Source organism: Cebus imitator, unplaced genomic scaffold (genome assembly GCF_001604975.1).
Source record: "Cebus imitator isolate Cc_AM_T3 unplaced genomic scaffold, Cebus_imitator-1.0 Scaffold201, whole genome shotgun sequence".
In the NCBI taxonomy this organism is placed as follows: Eukaryota; Metazoa; Chordata; class Mammalia; order Primates; family Cebidae; genus Cebus; species Cebus imitator.
Window position 1 is genome coordinate 1,428,566 of NW_016107516.1, and position 24,743 is coordinate 1,453,308.

Sequence of the window (24,743 nt, forward strand, 5' to 3'; positions counted from 1 at the left end):
TTCATTTAGGATAATGGCTTCCAAATGCATCCACGTTGCTGTAAAGTACATGGTTTCATTATTTATGGCTGCAAAATATTCCATGGTGTATATGTACCACATTTTCTTATTCCAGTCACCACTGATGTACACTCAGGTTGAGTCCATGATTTTGTTACTGTGAATACTGCTGAAATGAACATACCAGCACAGGTGTCTTTTTGATCAAATGATTTCTTTTCCTTTGGGTAGATACCCAGTAGAGGGATTGCTGCGTCGCTAAGAATTTAACATTTTTAGTTCTAGCACATGCTCTTGTGCTCTCACCTTTCTCTCTCTCTCATTAAGTGGCAAGTTAACATATGTAAACTTAACTTTGTGCAAAAAATGCTTTCCAAAGAAGGTGAGGAACAAAATTGTAAATAAGAAAATCAATCTCCATGCACTACTGAAATCTGCTATTTAATGTATTCTGTATGTGATACCTTTGTAAGAAATTTTTTGTAACTTTTATGCTTTATAAGATAAAAATGCTTTATATGCCATATTTCCTAAAAGGTCCTGCTGTACCTTATTTCCCTTACCTTTAAAATGAATAGCCATATAGATATAATCTTCTTGTTTCATATAACTGATGAAAATGCCTTTGTTATTCTTAGAAGTCAAGATCTACTTAAAGAAAAAGTTTAAAAGTTGTGTGGGTTTTTGTCTCACTCCATTTTTTAAGATTAAAAGTACTCCACATCCCACCCTATATGACAGAGTGACAACAGAAGACATAGGTTTAATAATTATTTTAATTACAAATTTCCACCAATTCTTGCCAGTCATATTATTGTGGATATCACAAATGAATTACATGACAGTATAACCTTATATTCATCTGCATGAAAATTAGGAGAAAGGAGAGAAGAAATGTATAAGTTGTCTGAAAATGACACCACAAAGCTCATATGTACAGTATAGTAGTCTGTAAATATACAGGCCTGCCAGTTAATGCCCATTCTTTTATCATCACCCAGCTGCAAGACCCTGGGAAAGTCACTTACGTTTTCTCATTTTTAAAATCATCTATCACCTGACTTCTCTATCTACGAGAGTTAACTGGCTGCATGCAAAACACCATGAAAAATACCATGTACTTATAAGTGTGAAGTAGTACTGTAAAATGACTTATTTATTACTGGTCTATTTTTATAGTAATATTCATATGTCAGCAAAAGTCAACATGTTTGGAAAGTGATCCTTTTGAAAGGATCCCTTTTAAAGCTACTAGGCATCTGCTTTACTGACAATCTCGTGTAATTCTGAAGCCAGTGTCTCAACTCTTGGAAAGATATACAATACTCACAGCTTGAATTAATAACTAATAAAATAAAATGCCCTCTTATTCTCCAAAATGTAATAATTCAGGAGCAAAGACGTCAAGATTTTGTCATACTCAAACTGTGGAGGAAAAGGCCCCATCACGGCTTAAGTGATTTAAAAAACAAGTGGTAACTATGGTGACTAGGGAACCCACATTTAAAACATCAAAAAATTATTACAAAAATCAAATTTCCCATGAATTTCTAAAAATTAAAATTCTCAGATTTTGTGTCTGAGAAACTGCTTCTTCAGCAAAATATTTAACACAGACTACATTATCCCAAATCTATGGTATGACCAGGTATTTAGGTCCTTCAACCAACATTTTTAGAAAGAGTTCCAGTGCTCTTTACTTGCAAAATGACTATCTCTAGGGCCTCAAAATTCAAAGGACAACCTAGATATTTATTATGTTAAAAAAAGGAAGACTTTGGCATGTAGACTAGAACTACATAATTGTGAGTATCTAGCAAATTGATCTCTATTTGTATATTTATAGGGTATAGCTAATGTGATTATTACAAGTTTTTTGGAAGGTTGGAGGCCAAGGAAAATAATCTGCAAATATAGCTTGTTGATTTATCAAGTGTTCTTCATATTGTTACCCCTATATCAGTTCCTTAAAATTTCTTAGCCTTTTACTCTAAGCCTTGGATGGAACCATTTAGGGAGTGGCTAGATATATGCAAAGAATATTATGATTTAGAAACATTTCTGGCTTATCAAGGTAAAAAGATAAGTATTACAAACACTGAAAATGTGAAAATAAGATTTGAGAGAGCTGCCAACTATGTGGGTACCAATTAGAAAGTATCTTCATCTGACTCATCACTCTTGGGTTTGGTAAGTCTTTCTAGTTCTTCTCCATCCTAAAAGGAAACATGAAGTCAGTAATTATAACAAAACTGGAAATGTAGCATTTTTAATGAATACTAAAGGGAAACCTTACTAACAATGACTTGTATTCATTATATCATTAAGCTAGAGATATAACCTGGTCAAATTAAATAAATATTTAAGTTGTTGGAAAGTTAACTATAGAGGTATGAGAGGATAAAAAAGTGAAGTGCACTCAGTACGCAAAATTTCAAAGCTAACATGAGCAAAGTGAGGAGCACCACCTGCTGGTCTTGCAGAAAGAGAAATAGGCTTTCACAGGCTTTGTTACCTATATAGATTTTCTTTTACTTAAAAATTAGAGCAAACAGCATTATCAGCTGCCGAAAAAGAATACAGGACTTCTGGATGTACGCTCTGGCTAAAGAAGGTTATCTGAAACTCAAGATCCTAAATTTTTCATCTTGAGAATTTGTTGTATCACGACAGAGGCATTATACCCAGGGAAGCTCTGCCATGAATGTCAATAAACAGTAGATTGATTTTCTCAGAGTGAAATGTTCATTGTATAAAATATTTCATATTTTGTGTGTTCATGAAAACTGTAAAGCTAGATGTCTATTTCACTTAAACATGTTTAACTTCTTAATTCAATCTTCAAAAGATCATTAATTTGCTAATAATATGATTGACAGAGCCTTCCAAAACAATTGCAAACAACTCGGAGATATTCAGAATAACTGCATAAGCATTTTTCTAGAAAATATTTTCCTCCTACTTGCCTTGCAAGGATCCTTTTGAAAACTACCTTTCCAGTGAGATAAACAAACCCTGACTTTCGGGCACACTGGCTTGTGAACTACAGGGAAGACTTAGAAGGCAGGCTTTCTATTCAACAAAACTTACTATTATAAAAGACCATCTTCTCTCACAAATGAGCTTATTTCCCTAACTATGGTGGAATATAAAGAGCAAGAGACTAGGAGCAGACATCAGTGTAGTACCAGTTCTTTCATTTATTATCGGTAAACTATTTTGCCTGTTTCTTCACTTGTAAAACTATGGAGACAGGACAAGACAACTTATGAGGTATCTTCCAGGTGTATAATTCTGTAGTATTCTATGATATAACACATAAGGTCCTTGAGACTGACTTATACTTTTTCTCTATCCCTGGCAGCATTTATCATGAGCCCTTGCAAACATCAGAAGTCCAATGAATGTCTGTTGATTCAGTTTTAAAAGTCAGATATCCAATACATTCTTTGACAAATTAGCACTGATTTTTTTTTCCCCTTGAATTAACTATGCTTTAAATTTGGGGAGAACAAGCAAAAAGGAGCACCCTCACAAACTTACCCCACTGGAACGCTCCCAAAGATTGCCACTTAGATCTCGGATCCTTTCTTGCCTAGGTGTGTATTCTGGACCTTGAAGTTTGCTGGCATTATAAATAAATATAGAGAGAAGGACTGATGGCGCTTCCAAGAAAAATTCCAAGGAGGGCCTGAAGTCAAAGACCAGGACAGACACTGTTGTGACGATGACAGTGGTAACCTGGGCCATCAAGACATGAAACATGTTATCCAGGAACTTCAGAATGAAAGCCACCGAAAGGCCCTGGAATGCAGTTACAAAAATAAGGGCTACTGAAAATGCATTGTGGCCATAAAAAAATCCGCAGTTCTTAATCTGATCACGGTTACTCCTTTGAAGGCCCAGAGTCAGCCCATTAAACAGAATGCCAAAGAAATAGAGTTTGCTGTTCTGTATGAAGATGCTTTCAGTGAGCTGGTTCCCTTCTTTCAATATCTTTTCATTATAGATATTAGCCATTGAAGAAATAAAACACTGGACTACAATAAGAACATGGCCCAAGCCAAGACGGAGGTGACTGAAAACCCTGGCTGTGGTGTTCCATTTAGCTTCAGTAAAAGTCCACTCCTTTGTTGTACAATTGTCTTTTCTGGGACACTCACTCCTGAAAAGAAGGCAGGAATTGGATGGGCTGAAGAAGGCATCGTGATGAAATCCATGTCCTGCCAAGTTGTGCTGTAAAGTTTTAGTCCCGGCAGTCAAGGACACGATAGACAAAAATAGAATCAGGAGGGAAGCCCACTGGATCCAGTTTAGATGCGTCCTGTTCAAGGATGAAAAACAAGATTTTACTACTGTTTTCCCCCCATATCAATAGTTTCTACTGAAAACTCAGACACTTGAGTACTTGGTTGAATAAACTGTACCATTTTTGCTAGCATTTCCTATAATTCAAGTTCATTTTTTGTAACATGTGCCCCTTAAGGCTACTCAAGTCATTTCCCTTCTTTGTAGGTTTCCTTTTAACCTACAGGTTTTTTTGTTTGTTTTTAAATATTTATTTTATTGCGTTTTAGGTTTTGGGGTACATGTGAAGAACATGCAAGATTATTGCATAGGTACATACTTGGCAATGTGGTTTGCTGCCTTCCTCCCCATCACCTATATCTGACATTTCTCCTCACATTATCCCTCCCCAACTCCCCACCCCCCACTGTCCCTCCCCTAGTTGCCCACCACAGACCCCAGTGTGTGATGCTCCCCTCCCTGTGTCCATGTGTTCTCATTTTTCAACACACGCCTATGAGTGAGAACAGGTGGTGTTTGATTTTCTGTTCTTGTGTCAGTTTGCTGACAATGATGGTTCCCAGGTTCATCCATGTCCCTACAAAGGACACAAAATCATCGTTTTTTTATAGCTGCATAGTATTCCATGGTGTATATGTGCCACATTTTCCCTGTCCAGTCTATCATTGATGGGCATTTGGGTTGGTTCCAGGTCTTTGCTATTGTAAACAGTGCCGCAATGAACATTCGTGTGCATGTGTCCTTATAATAGAACGATTTATAATCCTTTGGATATATACTCAGTAATGGGATTGCTGGGTCAAATGGAATTTCTATTTCTAGGTCCTTGAGGAATCACCATACTGTCTTCCACAATGGTTGAACTAATTTACACTCCCACCAACAGTGTAAGAGTGTTCCTATTTCTCGACATCCTCTCCAGCAACTGTTGTTTCCAGATTTTATAATGAGCGCCATTCTAACTGGCGTGAGATGGTATCTCAATGTTTTGATTTGTATTTCTCTAATGACCAGTGATGATGAACATTTTTTCACGTTTGTTGGCTTCATATATGTCTTCTTTTGTAAAGTGTTTGTTCACTTTGCCCACTTTTGAATGGGCTTGTTTTATTCTTGTAAATCTGTTTTAGTTCTATGTAGATTGTGGATATTAGCCCTTTGTCAGATGGGTAGATTGCAAAAATTTTTCCTCATTCTGTTGGTTGCTGATTCACTCTAATGATTGTTTCTTTTGCTGTGCAGAAGCTGCGGAGTTTGATTAGGTCCCATTTGTCTATTTCGGCTTTTGTTGCCAATGCTTTTGGTGTTTTAGTCATGAAGTCCTTGCCTATGCCTATGTCCTAAATGGTTTTGCCTAGGTTTTCTTCTAGGGCTTTTATGGTGTTAGGTCTTATGTTTAAGTCTTTAATCCATCTGGAGTTAATTTTAGTGTAAGGTGTCAGGAAGGGGTCCAGTTTCTACTTTCTGCACATGGCTAGCCAGTTTTCCCAACACCATTTATTGAACAGGGAATCCTTTCCCCATTGCTTGTTTTTGTGGGGTTTGTGAAAGATCAGATGGTTGTAGATGTGTGGCATTGCCTCCAAGGCCTCTGTTCTGTTCCATTGGTCTATATCTCTGTTTTGGTACAAGTATCATGCTGTTTTGATTGCTGTAGCCTTGTAGTATAGTTTGAAGTCAGGTAGTGTGATGCCTCCAGCTTTGTTCTTTTTGCTTACAATTGACTTGGCTATACGGGCTCTCTTTTGGTTCCATATGAAGTTTAAGGTGTTTTTTTCCAGTTCTTTGAAGAAGGTCATTGGTAGCTTGATGGGGATAGCATTGAATCTATAAATTACTTTGGGCAGTATGGCCATTTTCACGATATTGATTCTTCCTAACCATGAGCATGGCATATTTCTACATCTGTTTGTGTCCTCTCTTATTTCATTGAGCAGTGGTTTGCGGTTCTCCTTGAAGAGGTCCTATACATTCTTTGTTAGTTGTATTCCCAGGTATTTTATTCTCTTTGTAGCAATTGTGAATGGCAATTCGTTCTTGATTTGGCTCTCTTTAAATCTGTTACTGGTACATAGAAATGCTTGTGATTTTTGCACATTGATTTTGTATCCTGAGACTTTGCTGAAGTTGCTTATCAGTTTCAGGAGATTTTGGGCTGAGACGATGGGGTCTTCTAATTATACAATCATGTTGTCTACAAATAGAGACAATTTGACTTCCTCCTTTCCTAATTGAATACCCTTTATTTCTTTTCCTTGCCTGACTGCTCTGGCTAGAACTTCCAATACTATATTGAATAGGAGTGGTGAGAGAGGGCATCCTTGTCTAGTGCCAGATTTCAAAGGCAATGCTTCCAGTTTTTGCCCATTCAGTATGATATTGGCTGTGAGTTTGTCGTAAATAGCTTTTATTATTTTGAGATACATTCTATCAATGTCTAGTTTATTGAGAGTTTTTAGCATAAAGGGCTGTTGAATTTTAACATGGCCTCTTTTCTACCTCTAGAGCTTATCTTGGACCTCTGGCACAACCCCTGGTTACCCAGGTTGAGAATCTCTACTATAACTTTATAGTAAGATAAAAGATAAATCTCTACTATCTTGGACCTCTGGCACAATAATTTTTATCTTACTATAAAGTTATAGTAGAGATTCTCAACCTGGTTTCCCAGAACCAGAAAGAATGTAGATGAGCTTCAGAAATCTTGTATATAGATGAATTTCCCCCTATGCCTGAGATCCTTCAAAGCTTTTTCAAATCTTTAAAGGTGCCCCTAACCCAAAAAAGATTTAAAGGAGAAGGCTAGCTCTAGATCCATGGCCTAATCATAGAGCATTAAACGGCAAACTGCTAGTTGACATGGCAAAGAAAAATGATGTTTTGGGTAGTATTTCAATTTACAAAGTCCTAACAATCCTTTATTTATTTTCCTTAGCAACAAACTTGTGAGATATAGAGGGCATCTGTATTATTCCATTTTGCCAATTCATTCAGTTCAACAGATGTTTAATAAGCAGCTACTATGTGCCAGGCAATCTGGGGAGATAAAAGATGTTCAAGATATAATTCTATGTTCAAGGAATTTATGCTTTAATAGTGAGAAAACAATAAAACTAAATGATTTCAGTATGTGTGAAAAGTGATTAATGGAACAAGTGGAGTATACTGAGGAAAACTAGAATCTGTAAATAGGTATTGCTTCTAAGAGGAAATCACACTTGAGCTAAAGAAACAGGCAGAGGGAAGAGTCTCTATGCAAAAGCAACAAGAATGTACAAAGAAAAGAGGAATATCTCACTCTCATTGGAGTTGTCAGAAGGCCTCCTGGGGGAACAAAATCTTGATATTTGAAGATCAGTTAGTTAGGTGAAGAAGGGGAACACCAAGAAAAAAGAGGAACATAAACAAATGCAAAAGTGTAAAGCAATAGGTGAGAACCAGAAGTTACAAGAATTTTTACATCATTGAGCATTTACTAGGCACCTACCATGCACTTTGGCATTCCTGCTCTAAGGGAGGAAACAGTTCTAACAGGTTATCTGATTTCCCCAAGGTCATGTACTTAAAGACTAAGGAAGGAATCTGATCCATGGTTTTGTATGTCTTCCTTCTGCATCATCACACCTCCTAAGTGTAATTCTAAGTTTCCAGGATGCACATATAGGAAGTTGTGTCTGATTTCACCAATGCTTCTATAAAGCTTCATACTCTGAAACTGCTAAATGGACAAACCAGACTAGGTAGCAGCATACCTGTGCACACTGTTACATGTTTTCTCATACATATATAATTTTCAAATAACCACATCTAGAATGTGGTGATGGGGTTAGCACAGCCTTATGCCATCAGATGAACGACCGTGAACTAATCACTTAAATTTCTGAAGGTGCAGCTGGTATACATTAAGTAGTAGAAAGCAAATAGAATGACAACAGAGATGAAAAATGGGTGCCCATTAAAAAAAAAAATTATATAATTAATTACTGCAAATCACATACAAGTGAGGCAATGACATAATGTACAAATCCTTTAGAAGTTTTCTAGCAGCTATAAATTTTTCACTAATATTGATATTAAGAAAAAAGAATTGAAAGAAATCCTTAAGCTAAATAATACCTTCTGTAAACAATTGCTCGTTCAAGGTACTGTTCTAGCGGACGTAAAATTTATTAAGGATTAAGCTAAAAATTAAAAACAGTAGATTTTTAAGAAACAAAATAAAGCTGAATAAATTACCCTGTAAACTCTGCTGACAATCTGAAATGGCGACTGAGTCTACATAACCGAATTTGTTCTTCAGTTTAACTGATGCAACACAGTGGAAGCTTACTTCACTCATCTCTCCACTGCCCCAGTAAAACATAGTAATGGATGCTCAGAGCTGAATGCCTGTGGCTAGAAGGCTACTCTTCCCAGGGCCTCTGCTCCCAAGTGAATTGTTTGCTCACAGAATCTGGTTCTTAAATGTGTTTTTGCCAGCTGATTTCACTGCTGTCACTATATAATGATTACATAAGTGATAAACTATGAGTAAAAGACAAGAAGCTGTTTTTATGGAAACTAAGCTGAACACATTAGGAAGACTCACAAATCATTCAGAAGATAAAAAGCTGCTTTCTAATAACATATAGGTGAGCTAAGGAATTTAAATCAGTTACATATACGCAAAGGGTGGACTTTAGTTCAGCATCAGAATGATGAATACATGTACATTCACATATTTTAAAATTGTTTAGATATTTTATATATATACTCATGTATATGATTCACCACTATAAGTTTTCCTAGCAACTAACCAATAGGTTCAAATTGTGTCAGATAAGAGCACTTCTACTATATTTGGTGGTAGTAGACTAAGGCAGAGTATAAAAACAATTAAATGGAAAGATTCACATAATATTGTTTTCTCAAGAAACTGTAAAAAACACATTTCTTAGTAGCACAGAGAGAGTGACAAGGGGCAGATTTATAATGAGAAATCATAGAGAAAATTTATCAAGTGAATGACTCTGGAGAAATTCTTATACTACCACTGAGTAGCACTTTTCTTTGTTCTTCTGCTGTTTCAGACAGTAACTAAACTTTACCCTTACTTTGTAGACATCTATCATGTTTCAAAATGTATTTTTAAATAGTTTTTAAAAATTATTTTTCCATACCGTTTCTTTGAGGAAATCCGAGAAACATATACACATTCTTTAGGTAAAAATAAGTTCTGGTCTTAGTTATCTTTTGCCTCCAAATCTCAATGTTTAGGTTAGTATTATTTCCCAAAGCCAAAGCAAACAAGATTATACAACTTTGCTTAAGTTACAAGCAAACCAGTAAGGCAGGCTACAAGGTATAATGCCTGCTACCAGTTTCTACCATAAACCAGTGGCTTATACTTCAAAGAACAAATCTGCACATTCATAGAAGGTTTCTTTAGAAAAGACAAAAGGACATTTAGATGACAATATTTTTCTTTTTCCCACTTTCAAATTCCTTCAAGCAATCCTTGCAATAGTTACCAGACTTACTATTTCCTGCTTTTGTATAGCCTTATATTTGTTTAAAACATTTAAAAATTATTTATTTTTATTTTTTCTTTTTTAAACTCTTTATTATTTTATTTTATTTTGTAGCCTTGTATTCTTTATTTGTATGGGAAAGCAATTTGATAGTTCTGCTCCAACCAAGTATAAGACAACAGATTTAATGAAAAGTGGCAAACAAAGAACATGTTATAGAACTATTAAGCTGCTACTCCTAGGTCAAAATTTCATGGCAAAGGGGAAAAGGACCGTCAAATTATTCACAAAGAGTAAATTAAATAGGGAAAGCCAATGCACACCACCAACTTCAAAAAGATCAAAATAGAACAAAGTTGACTTCAAAATGCAAAATAAACAAAATGTAAAATAATAATATATCAATGAGTTATTTTTCAGCTTTAAAGAAAGGAAATCCTGTCACATGCTACAACATGGATGAACCTTGAAGACAATATGCTAAGTGAAATAAGCCAGTCACAAAAAGACGAATACTGTATGATTCTATTCATATGAGGAATTTAAAATAGTCAAATTCATAGAAACAGAGAGTGGAATGATGGTTATCAGGGGCTTGAGTGAGGTGAGGTTAGGAGAGTTGTTTAATGGACTTAAGAGTTTAAAATCTGCAAGGTGAAAAGTTCAACATCTACTTCACAACAATGTGGCTGTATTTAACACTACTGAACTGTATGTTTAAAAACTGTTAAGATGGTAAATTTTTTAATTTTTTTACAATTAGAAAAAAGAGTTAAAAAATGTAATAAGGTCAGGTGCAGTGGCTCACACCTATAATCCCAGCACTTTGGGAGGCTGAGGTGGGCAGATCACCTGAGGTCAGGAGTTTGAGACCAGCCTGGCCAAATAGTGAAACTCTGTCTCTACTAAAAATACAAAAATTAGCTGGGTGTGGTGTTGTGCCCCTGTAGTCCCAGCTACTTGGGAGGCTGAGGCACGAAAATTTCTTGAACCCAGGAGAAGGAGGTTGCAGTGAGCCGAGATGGTGCCACTGTACTCTAGCTTGGTGACAGAGAGAGACTTATGTCTCAAAAAAAAAAANTATGTCTCAAAAAAAAAAAAAAAGTAACAAAATACTTAAAAGGCATTCTCATAAAATACAATATTAGATTTATTAGTACATTATTTTCCAAGGATTCAAAACAGAGAGATGCCAACAAAGCAAATAAGAATCAATATTATCCCTCTGAAAACAAGACATAAAGTATGTAGACTTTTTTGAACTTTAATTCATATCAGTGTTATTACTAAAATTAGAAAAATGTAATCAATATTATTACAATTAGTGTTAAAAGCAAATATTTAAAATTTATAGCATAAATAGATTTAGATTTAGTTAAACTTAGAATTAACTTTCTTAATACAAATAGTTAAATGCTTAAATATTAAAAAGAAATACTTACCATGGGGTAGAACTAGAGCTACTGGCCAACTTCAGATCACACAATACATACTTTTAGTCTCATCTTCAGTAAATTCAGTTTTAAATGGACGTAATTTTGACATAATACTTTTATACTATACAACTTCAGTATAATACCATCAGTACTCATTTAAAGTAAATGACAAGCACTTTAAAAAAAACATGTTTTTGAGACCTGTACTCCCTTATTAGTGATCCTTCAATCATCTTGGAATATGGAAATAATCTTCGAGCCATTTTACTTATCTGCACTCAAGCAGATCTTGTTTACTTAAAAATGTTTATATTATTCAATGGTCCTCTTGGAGATAGTAAAAATAGGCGATAACATTTTTAAAAGCTTAAAAATTTATCATTCTTCACTATAATTTTGACTAGATTCTTCACACAAATCCTCTGCTAGTTAGTGCTTAAATCATATCCTCATCTCAAGTAGTTTAATAAAAAATTTGCCATTATCTATCATCTCCAAACTCCAAATTACAAATATATTAACAATCTTAGAAACCATTTGGTTCCCTATTAGTGAAGAAAGATTTTGCATAAAAAGCTCATTAATTCTTTGCTGAAAATCTGGCACTAAATATAAAAATACTAATTAAAACACAGTCAATTACCTTATTTTTGAGATGCTCAAGATATTTCATTCATCTTATAGCAGAGGATGTACATGGACTACAACTAGAGCTACCTTCTACATGGCTTAAACGTGCCCAATACACAAAGCCAACTAGGAACAAAATGCTGGCCTTGGGATTCTGAGGATTCAGTGTTCTGGGTATATCATCTGAAACTGGTCTGTGTTAAAGTATGATATATGTTTTCACAGCAAGTTACTTACTTCAGCACTATCCTGAATAGAAGAGCTGTTGTTATAATGCTAAAATTTGAGAAGATAACAGCCATGGCCTAGAAAGAAAGAGAAGATAGAGTTACAATTTCAAAGTACTGACCTCAGAAATTTCCTAGCTTGGCAGTTCACCTGACTAAAAAAGCTTTTTGGTCAAAACACAGAGGGAGTTATTAGGGGAGCCACTTCACTTGAGGATTAAATTCCATTTTTGATGCTTGTCAAATTTATGCAAATATGACCAAATTATTGTTAATAATATCAAATATGATCAAATTATTACATAAGCATTGCCTGTGTAAATAATCTTTATGTACAGATCTGAAATTACTTATATATTCTAAAGGTTTAGGTGTAGAAATGACAGTTATTATGCTTATGAAGCCTACTTTTCAAAGTTCTCAAAGTGCCTTAAAGATTTTTAATACTGTTTCTATGGTCACATAGAAGGTAGGTACTGTTTGGCCCATTAACATAGTAAGAAAATTGAAATACAGATTATTTTTAAGCATCTTTACCATTCTAGGAATTGTATCAATTTTCCTGGCTGCACTCCAGTAACTCAATACCAAACTCATACTTGACAGTACTGTGCATTGACTCAAGTTGTTCTAAACACTTAGAAATGTATCGGCCAGATTTTGTAACTGTTGGTTTTTATAACTGTTTGTTTTTATAACTGTTTTTAAAAACTGTTTGTTTTTATAACTGTTTGTTTTTATGAATACTCTCACTCATGAGAGTATTAATCTGAACATGTATGTATTATGCTCAGAAAGCATGAAATTCCATCATTGCTCCTGATAAATAGATCTGACAATAGTAGCAATTTTTTTAACACAAATCTTAGGATGTAGTTCATTCTACCTTTCTGCTTGTTATCACTTTAAGGTGATTAAATCCCCAAAAGATATTAACAGTCATATATACTCACTAATTAAAGCAAACATGGCTAATATTCAGCTAAATTAAAGATAAGAGCAAACTCAATAAAAAATGGCAACAACTCCAAGAACATAACACTGTTATTTTTCTATTGAATATTTACGGGAACCACCATTTTAAGGTTTTCTCAGTGTGCTTCTCTTTAGACAAATGCCTCTGAACCCCTAGTTAGGAGATGAGTAAGAGGAAAAGAGGAAAGTTAAGTGTGGAAACAGTGGCCTTAATGAATCACATTAAGGGCAGTGCAAAAGTACCTAACCATGCAACCTGACTGGCTTAATGAATTCTGAAAATTCTGAAAACTCTTTCTATGCAAGAAGATAAAATAAATAAAACATCAGAGCTTTCTGCCCCAAACCTTCCATGTATCTCTATTTAATTCCTTAAATAAACATAGGCACAACAATACACAGAATATGCATGTGTTTTATTCTGTAAGATAAATGGTTGTACACAATCAGGAAGGAAGAGCAAAGCAATAAGCTGGAAGAATAATAAGGAAGTTGCCATTTTGCTCTGGTACTGGGGGACACAGAAAAGACATACAAATTCAGAGTTAATGTGTTGGATATGATAAAATACAGTAAATATTTACTTATCGAATTTGAATAATTATGTTGTTGGAGATGGCAATTCTCTAAAAAGTAAGAATTTAGGAGAGGAAAGATGTCTAGATGGACTGGAGACTTATTAGCAACATGCATTACAGAGCTGAGAAAAAAACTTCAGGTGATCAATGGGCCCAGTTCCCTGCCTTTGGCTGTGTCCCACCCAAATCTCACCTTGAATTTTAATAATCCCCACATGTTAAGGGCCAGGCCAGGTGAAGATAATTGAATCATGGTGGCGGTTTCCCCCACACTGTTCTCATGGTAGTGAATAAGTTTCATGAGATCTGATGGTTTTATAAATGGGAGTTCACCAGCACAAGCGTTCATGCCTGCAGCCACATAAGACATGACTTTGCTCCTCATTTGCCTTCTGCCATGACTGTAAGGCCTCCCCAGCCATGTGGAACTGTGAGTCCATTAAACCTCTTTCCTTTATAAGGTACCCAGTATCAGGTATGTCTTTATTAGCAGTGTGAGAACATATTAATACAGTTCTATATTGAGCCCTCCTTTTCATCCCACCCTAAAACTGATTTGGTTATATTTAAGCAACTTCACAGAGAAGACTGGTAGCAATAAAAATTCTATTTGTAATCAAATGCCTGAGCTTACTTTTTAAAGAAATTTAAAACACATTTTGGTAAAAATAAATCTTCATTTTATAAAATATTAAGGAGAAAAATACATGTGACCTATTATGACCCAAACTGAGTAACAGGTGAAAGCAGAAAAGCAAGTCCAGTTCAGATTACTAATGGCTTTCTAAATTGACACTAAGGATGCCAAGAAAGATGAGAAGTATTTGCAGCATCATCAGTTATAAATGGCATTTCTAGTTGGGAAGACACAAGCCTTACCCTTGAAGAACTTGTTGGTTAAATGACAGGACTAGCAGAAAAGAAAACCATACAGATAAAATTCATATAAACTACATTAAAACAGGTATAAGAAAGGTTCATCGAGTGTGTAACTTTCTGAGTTAATGAGGGATGTTTTCTTGGATGGAAGTCCTGGATGCTGAGATTAATATTAGAGGTTAGTGGCCATAGGATGTCTCAGAAAATAGGCTACTATTTTACATAAAAAGAGGTGGCTTCAGATTCCTTGGTCTAGGGATCAACTCCCCCATAGTAGCCCAATTTGATATAGTAATTTTGATCATTTAGAGAATCTGGCATGCCTATTGATAAAGTACTCGGATAATTCTGGGAAAATCTCAGGAAGGCCAGTGAGGGCAAGGAGAAATTAACAATGCCAACAAAAATGATTAAAAAAAAATTCATTCTGGGATTTATTTCTCCGTATCTTTTCAATGATATTTTCTTTGTCATATTTACTTACTGGTTGAAGATAGGACAGGACATAGAAGACAATCAAGTTATCCAGGAAATAAAGAAAGGCAGGAATGGACCACTTCATGAAATTAGAGAATTCCTTCCAGGAAGCATATTTGAAATTTCTACTTTGATGATCTTAGAAAAAAAATACAGTGTAAATAAATGACCTTGATGAGAATGCCCACATTTTTAGAGAAATTACACTGCACTTTGATACAATTCGTTATAGGCAGCTTTAAAAATGTGCCTCCATAAGTGAATATTAGCCTTAAGAAATGAAAGACAGTATGGAATTTCATTACTGTCTCTCTTCAACCCACCACTGTTTCATCACTGACAATTAGCGACAACCTTAGGATTACTAATTATCCTAATTCCCATTAATTTCAGAACAGAAGTATTACTTAAGGCAACTCAGGATACATATGTGGTTTCTCTTACTGCTGTAAGAGCATAAGGCCAAGAGGGAGATCAACAAGTTAGAGTTAAGTTAAAAAAAGAAAAATCAATGCTTCACACTGGAATGTTTGATCTGCCCGGCTAGGGCAGATCAAGAAAGGGGGATACTAAATAGAAATTTATTTATATGGAACTAGAGAAAGTTCACTTTTAGTAATCTTAGTCAGTTACTATTCCATCTTTAGGTTTCTAAAAACTTAGAAAGGCACTGTAGCAGACAGAATGTAAAACAAAAGACAAAGGCAGTTTAAGGCTTTTGTCATGCTGCAAATAATGCATGAGCTCATGCTACAAATAATGCATGAGCTTTATGAGATCAAGAAATGTATTCACTAACTAGAAACTGCAAAGATTGAAACCCTGGAGTATGAAAAGACATCTTGCGGGCAAACACTTTAATGCTCTAAGGTTTATGTTTACCTCATGTGGGAAGGTAGATAAAAGAGGCAGAGGGAGCTGAGGCCCAATAACTGGGGAACTAAGTTGAAGAATTAATGTATATTAAAGAGCATATGCATTCCACGAAAGGCTATATACTTTACATTTGAGAAAGAAATTAGTATCCCTATGTGAAAGCTCAGAAAACTGGAGCTCAGAGAAGTTAAAATAATCTGCTCCAGAAAAATCTCTTTGATGCTAGTGCACTATGCTACCTTCCCTGTAGGGAATGGCAACTATTTTGAAATATGATACATCTCAAGACAGACAGCACATGATTTAGAAAATCTTGAATCTGCATAAAAACTAACTTACTGCGTGAAACCATCACAGAACAAGTAACAAGATAGAGCAATAGGAAGGGTATTAGGAAACCGGTTGGTGTCCTAGCGCTTCCTCTTCCTGTGCAGCTCTGCATAATACTTTCTCTTTGAGCTTGTTTCTCTACCTCTAAAACACACTCATGTTTGTATCTTAGCTTCCTCATATAAAATTTAATGGACTAAACTAAATGATATAAAATGTTCCTTCCAGTTCTAACATTTTTTGGTCCTGTGATTTTTAACAAGTATATAGTACCATTTCAAGACTTACCTTTCTTTATAATACAGAAGGACACAAGCACACAGAAAACCAGCTTCACCAGTTCCGAGCACACATTCACAGTAGTTGGAAGATAATCATACTTGTTTTCTGAAATGTAACAGAAACGTTTTTTAACTATACATTTTCTTCTATATAGTATAACTTAGAATTGTTTTAAAACTTAGAAGGTAGATTTAATACTGGTTATATTAAATTTCTTCCAGTTGGCTTTGCTCCTTTGGATTTTTTAATCATTTCATTCACCTAATGTATGAGCTATTCCTATTCCATTCGGCTTTTTATTATCCTTGAACTTGCTAAAAATGCCTCTCACGTCTTCATCCAAGTTGCTAATAAACATGTTTACATAAATATGTAAATATGTTGAGGAGGCTAAGACTAAGGGCAAAGAAAGCACTGTGGCGTGGCATTAGAGGCTGCCTGCTAAATGATCATCAATCAACACTGACTCATCAAATAGTTATGAACTGACCTGCTGAATTACTATTTAGCACATAATTCTTCTCATGACTTGTTTGCCTTGATAAAACTGACGTACACTCTGTGACATTCCCCATAAGGGTTTTCCAATCTGCTTTGTATCACGGTACACACAGAACACATTAATATTTGTTTGGCACTCTGGGATAAGATAAATGGTACACTGGGGTAAAGAAGGACAACTGAGGCAAGAGGACAACTGGCCTAGGGCTCTGCTACCTTTAGGGGTAAGAGGAAACACCTGGATACACCCAAACCCACTCAGGAGTTGGGAAGCTACATGCTAACTTGCAAATCAATAGGATTAGGAAGTGAGGTTTGGTTGGTATGACTTCATCTTAACTGTTACCTGTCTCTTCTAAACGCTTACAAACAACTTGTTTTACAATTTTGCCAAGGATAAACATAAACTTAATTGGGTACTATTTTTAGGAAAGCATATTCTCCACTTTTGAAAACATTTGCTTGTATCTCTCAGTCACATTAAACCAAAACTGGTCAAGTATAGGGGAAAAAAGCCAAACGGACACTGTCTACCCAGAATACTTTCTTCCTCTCTTCTGTGGTTTCCCTTTACCTTCTCAAACTAATCAGAATCAATTCTTTATTCATCTCTGTTCTTATAGCACTACCTCTCAACCTATATGGCACTACTGGAAGTGTGTGGAGTGAAATGGAATGGAAGATCCTTATAGGAAATGGACCATATTAATAACCTTCATATACCTGGCTCTTAATAAAGGTTCACCTGAATTTAAGTATCTGCCTGTTCAACTTCCCCCATCATTCAAAGTACAGTTAAAACATCTCCTCCCTTTTCTCAGTTCAATGCTAGACTTAACTCACACTCTGTTATCCTCCAATGACACTTCTCATGATCTCTGTCATGATACACATAAGCCAACATGTGCACATAAGAAGGAGAGACTTTGGATTATAGCTTTCAAACCCTTGTCACTTTCTTTAGCTTGTTCTTGCTTTTCAGGAGTTTTCTTGTAGTCCTTTCATGGCCGATCCCAGATCATATCACAACATGGTATGTGACTTCCCTCCACACATCTCCTGCCCACACTAACATACTTTTTCTATATGGCATTCATCCTCACTGGTTTCCCTTCAGCCCCAGAGGAAAGAGGCTAAGACCCTGCTATTCATCCAATCTCCCCTTTAAAACCTTCCCTTCTGGCCAGGCACAGTGGCTCATACCTATGATCCCAGCACTTTGGGAAGCTGAGGCCGGCAGATCACTTGAGGTCAGGAGTTTGAGACCAGCCTGGCCAACATGGTGAAACCCAGTCTCTACTAAAATTACCAAAAACAGCTGAGCATGTTAGCACACAGCTATAATCTCAGCTACTCGAGAGGCTGAGGCAGGAGAATCACTTGAACTCGGGAGGTGGAGGTTGCAGTGAACCAAGACTGTGCCTGTGCACTCCAGCCTGGGCCACAGAGCAAGACTCTGTCCCAAAACAAAACTAAAAAGTGAAACTTCCCTTCTCCTCCAAGATACTTGACTCAATCTCTTTTGGCTTCAGCATATCTTTTATCTTCCTCTCTACTAATTGGTTTACTGCCCTTGGCCTAAAAACATACTCAAAACTCTCCTATCTGAAAAACAAAATATAAAATATGACTCCCTCTAGTTGCCATACCTTCTCTCCCTGAAACAGTATCAACATTCATTATCTGCCCTTTACTTACTTTCCATTCAGGTCTTATCTCCAAGTAATCTGATTTCTGAAAACTACCTCCTCCCTGAGATTACCAAACATCTCATTCTTTTTTTTTTTTTTTTTTTGAGACGGAGTTTCGTTCTTGTTCCGCAGGCTGGAGTGCAATGGCGCGATCTCGGCTCACCGCAACCTCCGCCTCCTGGGTCCAGGCAATTCTCCTGCCTCAGCCTCCTGAGTAGCTGGGATTACAGGCATGCGCCACCATGCCCAGCTAATTTTTGTATTTTTAGTAGAGACGGGGTTCCACCATGTTGACCAGGATGGTCTCGATCTCTTGACCTCGTGATCCACCCGCCTTGGCCTCGTGATCCACCCGCCTTGGCCTCCCAAAGTGCTGGGATTACAGGCGTGAGCCACCGCGCCCGGCCAAACATCTCATTCTTAATTCTAAAGGGCACCTTTAGAATTAGGTAGCTTTAGAATCTTTACCTTATCATGATGTTGGAATTCTTTCTCAGTCTTCAAGCTCTTTCCTTCCTTTCTATGAGACATGTGCATTTAGTTCTCCCATCTAGCTTAGGATTTCTCCTTAACACTCTTCTGAGTGTCCACATGCCACCTTATATGTTGGCATTCCTCAGAGTTTGGCCATGACTCTTTATTTTCTCATTCTGCATGAGAACTCTCTCTGTTCCTTAAGTTTTAAATATCAATTTAACATAAATGTCCCTAAATCTATATTCCATAACATTTAACTTATTGCCCACTATAAATATCCGAATAAAAACCTCCTATTTATTCATATAATTGGCATGTCCTTCCTGTGCATGATATGCCAGATACTGCAGAAAACTACAGTAAGGACACAGCTCCTGACCTCATGGAAGGTACATAACTAAAACTACAATCTTTTCAAACTCTGCTCAACCTGCTCTTCCTCCTAATAGTCTCAGCTGAGAACAGCATCAATCCACTTGGCATTCAAACCAGAAACCTTGGAGCTATAAAACATTCATATTCAATACAGTCTCCAAATTTCGTCTCTTCTATGTTCTGAATATTCCTTAATCTATCTTACTTGGCTTATTACCTCCAAAACACTAAGTGAGTCTTCATCACCTATGGCTTGAATTTGCAATAACCGCTTAATCGGCTATCAAGCTTCCTGTCTTTTCCACTGCCACCCAGCTACCATGAGTCCCTCATTTTACTCTCCTAGTTATAATTATTCGAGTATCCCTCATCCCTCAGACTGGCCTAGAGACTAAGGTTCCAGCTCCTTACCATGAAATATGAAGCCCTTAACAGTCTGACACGTATCACCCTCTCTCCAGCCAAACACTCCTTCCCTCTCTTCTGAATCCTTAAACCTTTTTTTTTCCCTTATTTTTTTGAGACAGAGTTTTGCTCTGTTGCCCAGGCTGGAGTGCAATGGCATGATCTCAGCTCACTGCAACCTCCACCTCCCAGGTTCAAGTGATTTTCCCGCCCCAGTCTCCAGAGTAGCTGGGATTACAGGTGCACACCAACACACCTGGCTAATTTTTTGTATTTTTAGTAGAGATGGGGTTTCACCATGTTGGTTAGGCTGGTCTCAAATTCCTGACCTCAAGTGATCCACTTGCCTCGGTCTCCCAAAGTGCTGAGATTATAGACATGAGCCACCATGCTAGACCACAAGTCCATAAACTTTTTGCTTGGTAATTTTAAATTACATGTTCTCACAACACATCTTGCTTTTTTATGCCTCTGTTCCCTTTTACAGGCTGTTGCCTCTGTTTTGAATACCCTTGTTCACCTTAACTTCTACTGGATCAACTGTCTCCTAATCAGAGTGTTCTCTGATTCCTTTGAACTCCACATCATCCCATACCAGACAGAATATATAACTTTATCCTCTAGAAAATCTCTGCATCTTGAGCATGTATCAATTATTGCAGTTATTATAACGGATTTTCATGATTGGTTTACATTTATGTCTCTCCTAATTAACCAAGTCTTCAGGACAAGGTTTGTGTTTTATGCACTTTGAACCCTGCTACTACTACTTAGCCTAGTGCCTGGCAGATAAATGCTAACTGCAACAGAGAGTTAGGTACACATCTGACACTCCAAGTGGACCAGTAAAGGTCATGTCATGGTTGTATGTATCCTCAATAACTAGTAAGAAGTATTCAATTAGTGTTTGCTTAAATCCTTAGATAAAAAAACAGATTTCTTAAATACATACTTATCAAAGCTTATAATTTATAATGTTGATTCAATATCATTGCACAATACAATGTTGACACTGTACCATTAATACAATAATTACAATAGTAAGTACTTCACAAATGCCAAGTGACCAAAGAAATACATCCTTTTACTTCAAAATAAGGTGCATTTACACATTTTGCTATAGGTCCAGAAACATCTGTTGATTGAAGCAATAGTCAAATGTTACGACTGGTTCTTTCCTAAAGGGCTGACTCATATTTCATCCAGCATCAAATATTTTTCTTGTTGAGGAAGGGAAGGTTAAAGGATCAAATTTTAAACATGCTTTATCACTCACATGAAGCAAAAGGCATTCTTATCTCATGTCATATATAAGAAAACCAAAGATGAGACAGAGAATGTGATTAGATGGAAGTGCTCCATACATATACCAAGTCTTAACTTACCTTCATTGGCAGAATATTTCACCAGTAAGATGCGACTTGAGCTTAAAGCAATGAATACAGCACCTAGCAGGAATGTATACATTGTTGGCAAGGAGCATAACATGGGATGACTACAGCACTGTCGTTCCATTCCACTGTTTTTTAATTGCCTTAAAGAGAAAAACACTTTCATGAATAACCTTGCTGGCAGACTCTAAATGCAAATACCATTGATTGTGAGGACAGAAAATGAATTTTTTAAAAAACGTTTGGCTATGACTATATCGGCACCAAGAAAGTTTAGGCGTACAGAAGAAACTACGAGAAAAGGAAATGAAAGTCAAAATCTGATAAGAGGGAGTACTCTAGAGACAGAAAAGGTAGAACCAGATTAGGCGTGCTGACAAAGGTAGCAGGTGAGCAAATGACACTTTGCAACAGCAGACAAGAATTCTTCAACAAAGCAATTCTTTAGCCTTTATTTATTTATTTATTTTGAGATGGAGTTTCGCTCTGTCGCCCAGGCTGGAGTGCAGCGGCGTTGTCTTGGCTCACTGCAACCTCTGCCTCCCAGGCTCAAGCGATTCACCTGCCTCCGTCTCCCGAGTAGCTGGCAATACAAGCGCCCACCACCACACCCGGCTAATTTTTGTATTTTTAGTAGAGACAGGGTTTCACTATGTTGGCCAGGCTGGTCTCGAACTTCTGGCCTCATGATCCGCCTGCCTCTGCCTCCCAAAGCTCTGGGATTACAGGCGCGAGCCACCGTGCCCGGCCTAGCTTTTATTCTTGCAGTAAATAATTTTGCTGTAAAGATGAGACTTTCAATATTGCATTTTCCTCCTCTTTTCCCTCGGAGGAAAAAGAGCTTATTGGAAAGGACTTCATTACAGTAACAACCAAAATGGAAATACCTGAAATACTGACGTAAAGTTTTGCTGAACTACAGTTTGAAATGGAGGAGATCATAGGAATCAATGCGTCTAAGGCCATCTTGATAGGTTGAAGACACTAAACCCCAGGCTAAGTAACTTGTCCAAAGCCTCCCACCGTACCGTACGAATAGCGCAAAGAGCCTGAGGAGTGGGGAGAAATGCCAATACTGACAGCCCAACTGGGCGCAGGCGTAAAGGAGGCCAATGAGACGCCTCCCTGACAGGAGGAAGCCAGGTTTCCCTTCACGGTCAGGGATGCCTACTCTGGTCACACATGCGCAGTAGGGCTCTTGTTTGGCGCGCCCTCCCCTGATACGCACGCGCAATTGCTTGCCCGCGGGGCGCGGTTACCTCCCTCAGAAGAGCTTCTAGTGGAAGAACGCACATCCTAAAGCTGAGACAGTAACTGTCTGGCCCCGTAGTAGCAGCAGTAGCATTTAGTCTCCATACGCGGAGAAGTTACAGTACGTAAAGGCGAAAAGCCTCTGCTCCTAAGCCGCCAATTGAGGAACAAAAAGCATGATTACGTCCCGACTGGGAAAAGGTGGACCCGGCACCCATTGCGCAGGCGCGTTCAGTGTTACACTTCCGGAAGGAGGGGAGAAGCAACTTATCCCGCCCAAGTGCGGTCTTTCTCCTGTCACGTGCAGGGAGAGACCTGTGTCACGTGAGGCCCCAGTGGCGGCGCTGCTACGGCAAGAGAGTGAGAGAAGGGGAAACCGGAAGGGGCGCGAGTGAAGTAAAGGGGGGAAAGACAGCTCCCCAGAGGGCGAGGGGTGCGCGTGCGGCCGCTTCTCCCTTCAGGTCTCCTCTCGGTCCCGCTGCTCTCCCTCGCGGCCTGGTGACAGCTGGGCCGGGTACGTCGCCGGCTGCCTGGGGCGCAAGGAGCGCGCGCCCTGTCCTCGCGCGCGGTGCCTGCCGCCCCGCCCCCTCGTCCCGCCCGTCCCGTCGCGTCGCGTCCCGTCCCCTCGGGTGCCGCCGGCAGGGTGCTGATGCGAGTCGGCGGCAGCGGGGACATTTTCTGACTCCCCGGCACCTGACCCAGCTCCCCTTTCCATCCCGTCGCGGGGCCGGCCGCTACTCCGGCCCCAGGATGCAGAATGTGATTAACACGGTGAAGGGAAAGGCACTGGAAGTGGCTGAGTACCTGACCCCGGTCCTCAAGGTAAGCCAGGCCGGGCTTGCCTGGGGCTGTCAGTACATGCTCAACTCTGCAGGGACCGGGCGCCGCAGAAGTCCCGTCTTCTCCGGCGGGGCAAGGTGTAGGGAGGCGGTAGGGCTCGGGACACAAGGAAAGGTGCAGCCCCCACTCGTAGTCTTACCCGGCTATTCCTTAGGGCTTTCTGACTCCTCAGGGGTAAACTTGGAGCGACGCTCTGTGCGTGTTCCTGCCTTTCCCCGTCATAACTCTGCGCGGTTGGATACGTCGGGTTAGGAGGTAGGTGGTCGGCGGCTGAGTAGATTGAAGAACGTGAAATCCAAACATTGGAAGTCGTTTTGACTTTTTAAACTAGGATTTTGCTTATCTTTTTAAAAAATGAATTCAGTGTTTGACATATGTCACTTTTCCATTAAGTTTCATAGAAAGTCCACTATAGTGGTGAAGTTGTGAGTAGGATCCCAACTCGTTTCGATATCAGAGGAACGAGGTAAAATTGGCAACCTTATCTCATTTAGTAACCTTGAACCCTTCTAACGGGCAAAACCTCTTTCCCAAGCTTTTCAGATAGCCGTAGCTGGTTATTAGTGATAATAAGGCACGTCTTACTTTCCTGGCTGTATACTCTTTTTAGTACATTGGCAACAGTACAGAAACTTTGGAGTAAAACATTGTGACACATTAGCTATTGCAGTAGGGACTGATTTTTTTTTTTCCCCCCCAAAGGTAAACTTCTAGAACTGCCCTCAAATTTTTCTTTTATAACTCTTTTGGAGTAAGTTTTTTGTTGTAAGTTCCTTTTTTTCTTTCTGAAAAGTGAGCAAGAATAGTAAATTAATGGAAAATTTTTGCCTAGTTTTTGTTTTTTTTCTGGTTGTTTTAGGCTTTCAATTAGAATGTACCAATCTCAGTGTGGGGGTGAAATACTCTAATAAGCTAAGAATAGTGGAGAGTTTTGCTTTGCTCCCTTTCCATCGCAAAGGGAAATACTAGGTCTGTACTTTTTAAAATACGTTTTTCTAAAACTCCTTTTAAAAGAATAACTTATTGGCCAAATAAGAAATAAACCAGGGATTATAAATGAGAATTTCAACTATTGGTTTGCTTATGTTTATTTACTGTGAAAGTCATTTTAAGATTATTCAGTCAAATTAAGATTGGAAAGTAATTTTCACATTTGAATCAAATGTTTTTACGTATTATGTTACCTTTTCAGACTATCATATCTACCTAGGTATACAGTATTTTAATAATGCACCATTGTTACAACTTTTTAGTTTCAGGGAGAGAGGAGTAAGAGACTGCCCAAATTAAATATAAAATTTATG

The 24,743-nt window shown here is 37.8% G+C and overlaps 2 protein-coding genes across 7 annotated transcripts in view; one reads left to right on the plus strand and one right to left on the minus strand.

Annotated features, from left to right (window-relative positions):
- Positions 1–758: 758 nt before the first annotated feature.
- Positions 759–23,856, minus strand: SLC35A5 (solute carrier family 35 member A5). 6 transcript variants are annotated; one of them, XM_037745450.1, is made up of 7 exons: positions 23,579–23,856; positions 21,343–21,490; positions 16,515–16,613; positions 15,028–15,158; positions 12,122–12,189; positions 3,544–4,324; positions 759–2,216 (listed from the first exon to the last, which is right to left on the minus strand). In XM_037745450.1, exons 2-7 carry the CDS (start codon positions 21,470–21,472, stop codon positions 2,151–2,153), a joined length of 1,275 nt encoding a protein of 424 aa, XP_037601378.1. In that variant the 5' UTR covers positions 21,473–21,490; positions 23,579–23,856; the 3' UTR covers positions 759–2,150. The 6 variants fall into 6 exon arrangements, with proteins under 6 accessions (XP_037601378.1, XP_017403265.1, XP_017403266.1 ...); XM_017547776.2 differs by lacking the exon at positions 23,579–23,856 and adding an exon at positions 22,608–22,865 and having other exon boundaries at positions 21,343–21,491; XM_017547777.2 differs by lacking the exon at positions 23,579–23,856 and adding an exon at positions 22,577–22,824 and having other exon boundaries at positions 21,343–21,491.
- Positions 22,922–24,743, plus strand: part of ATG3 (autophagy related 3) — a 29,129-nt gene continuing 27,307 nt past the window's right edge. Inside the window, exon 1 of the mRNA XM_017547780.2 lies at positions 22,922–23,421. Within this exon, the coding sequence (XP_017403269.1) occupies positions 23,350–23,421 (72 nt within the window). The 5' untranslated portion in view covers positions 22,922–23,349. The remainder of the gene's footprint in view (positions 23,422–24,743) is intronic.

Coding starts and splice junctions, on each gene's coding strand:
- SLC35A5 (XM_037745450.1), bottom strand. CDS start 21,472: ATGGAACGACAGTGCTGTAGTCATCCCATGTTATGCTCCTTGCCAACA. Junction 16,614..21,342: donor GAAATATTCTGCCAATGAAG/GTAAGTTAAGAC, acceptor GTTACATTTCAG/AAAACAAGTATGATTATCTT. Junction 15,159..16,514: donor CTTCTGTATTATAAAGAAAG/GTAAGTCTTGAA, acceptor TTTTTTTCTAAG/ATCATCAAAGTAGAAATTTC.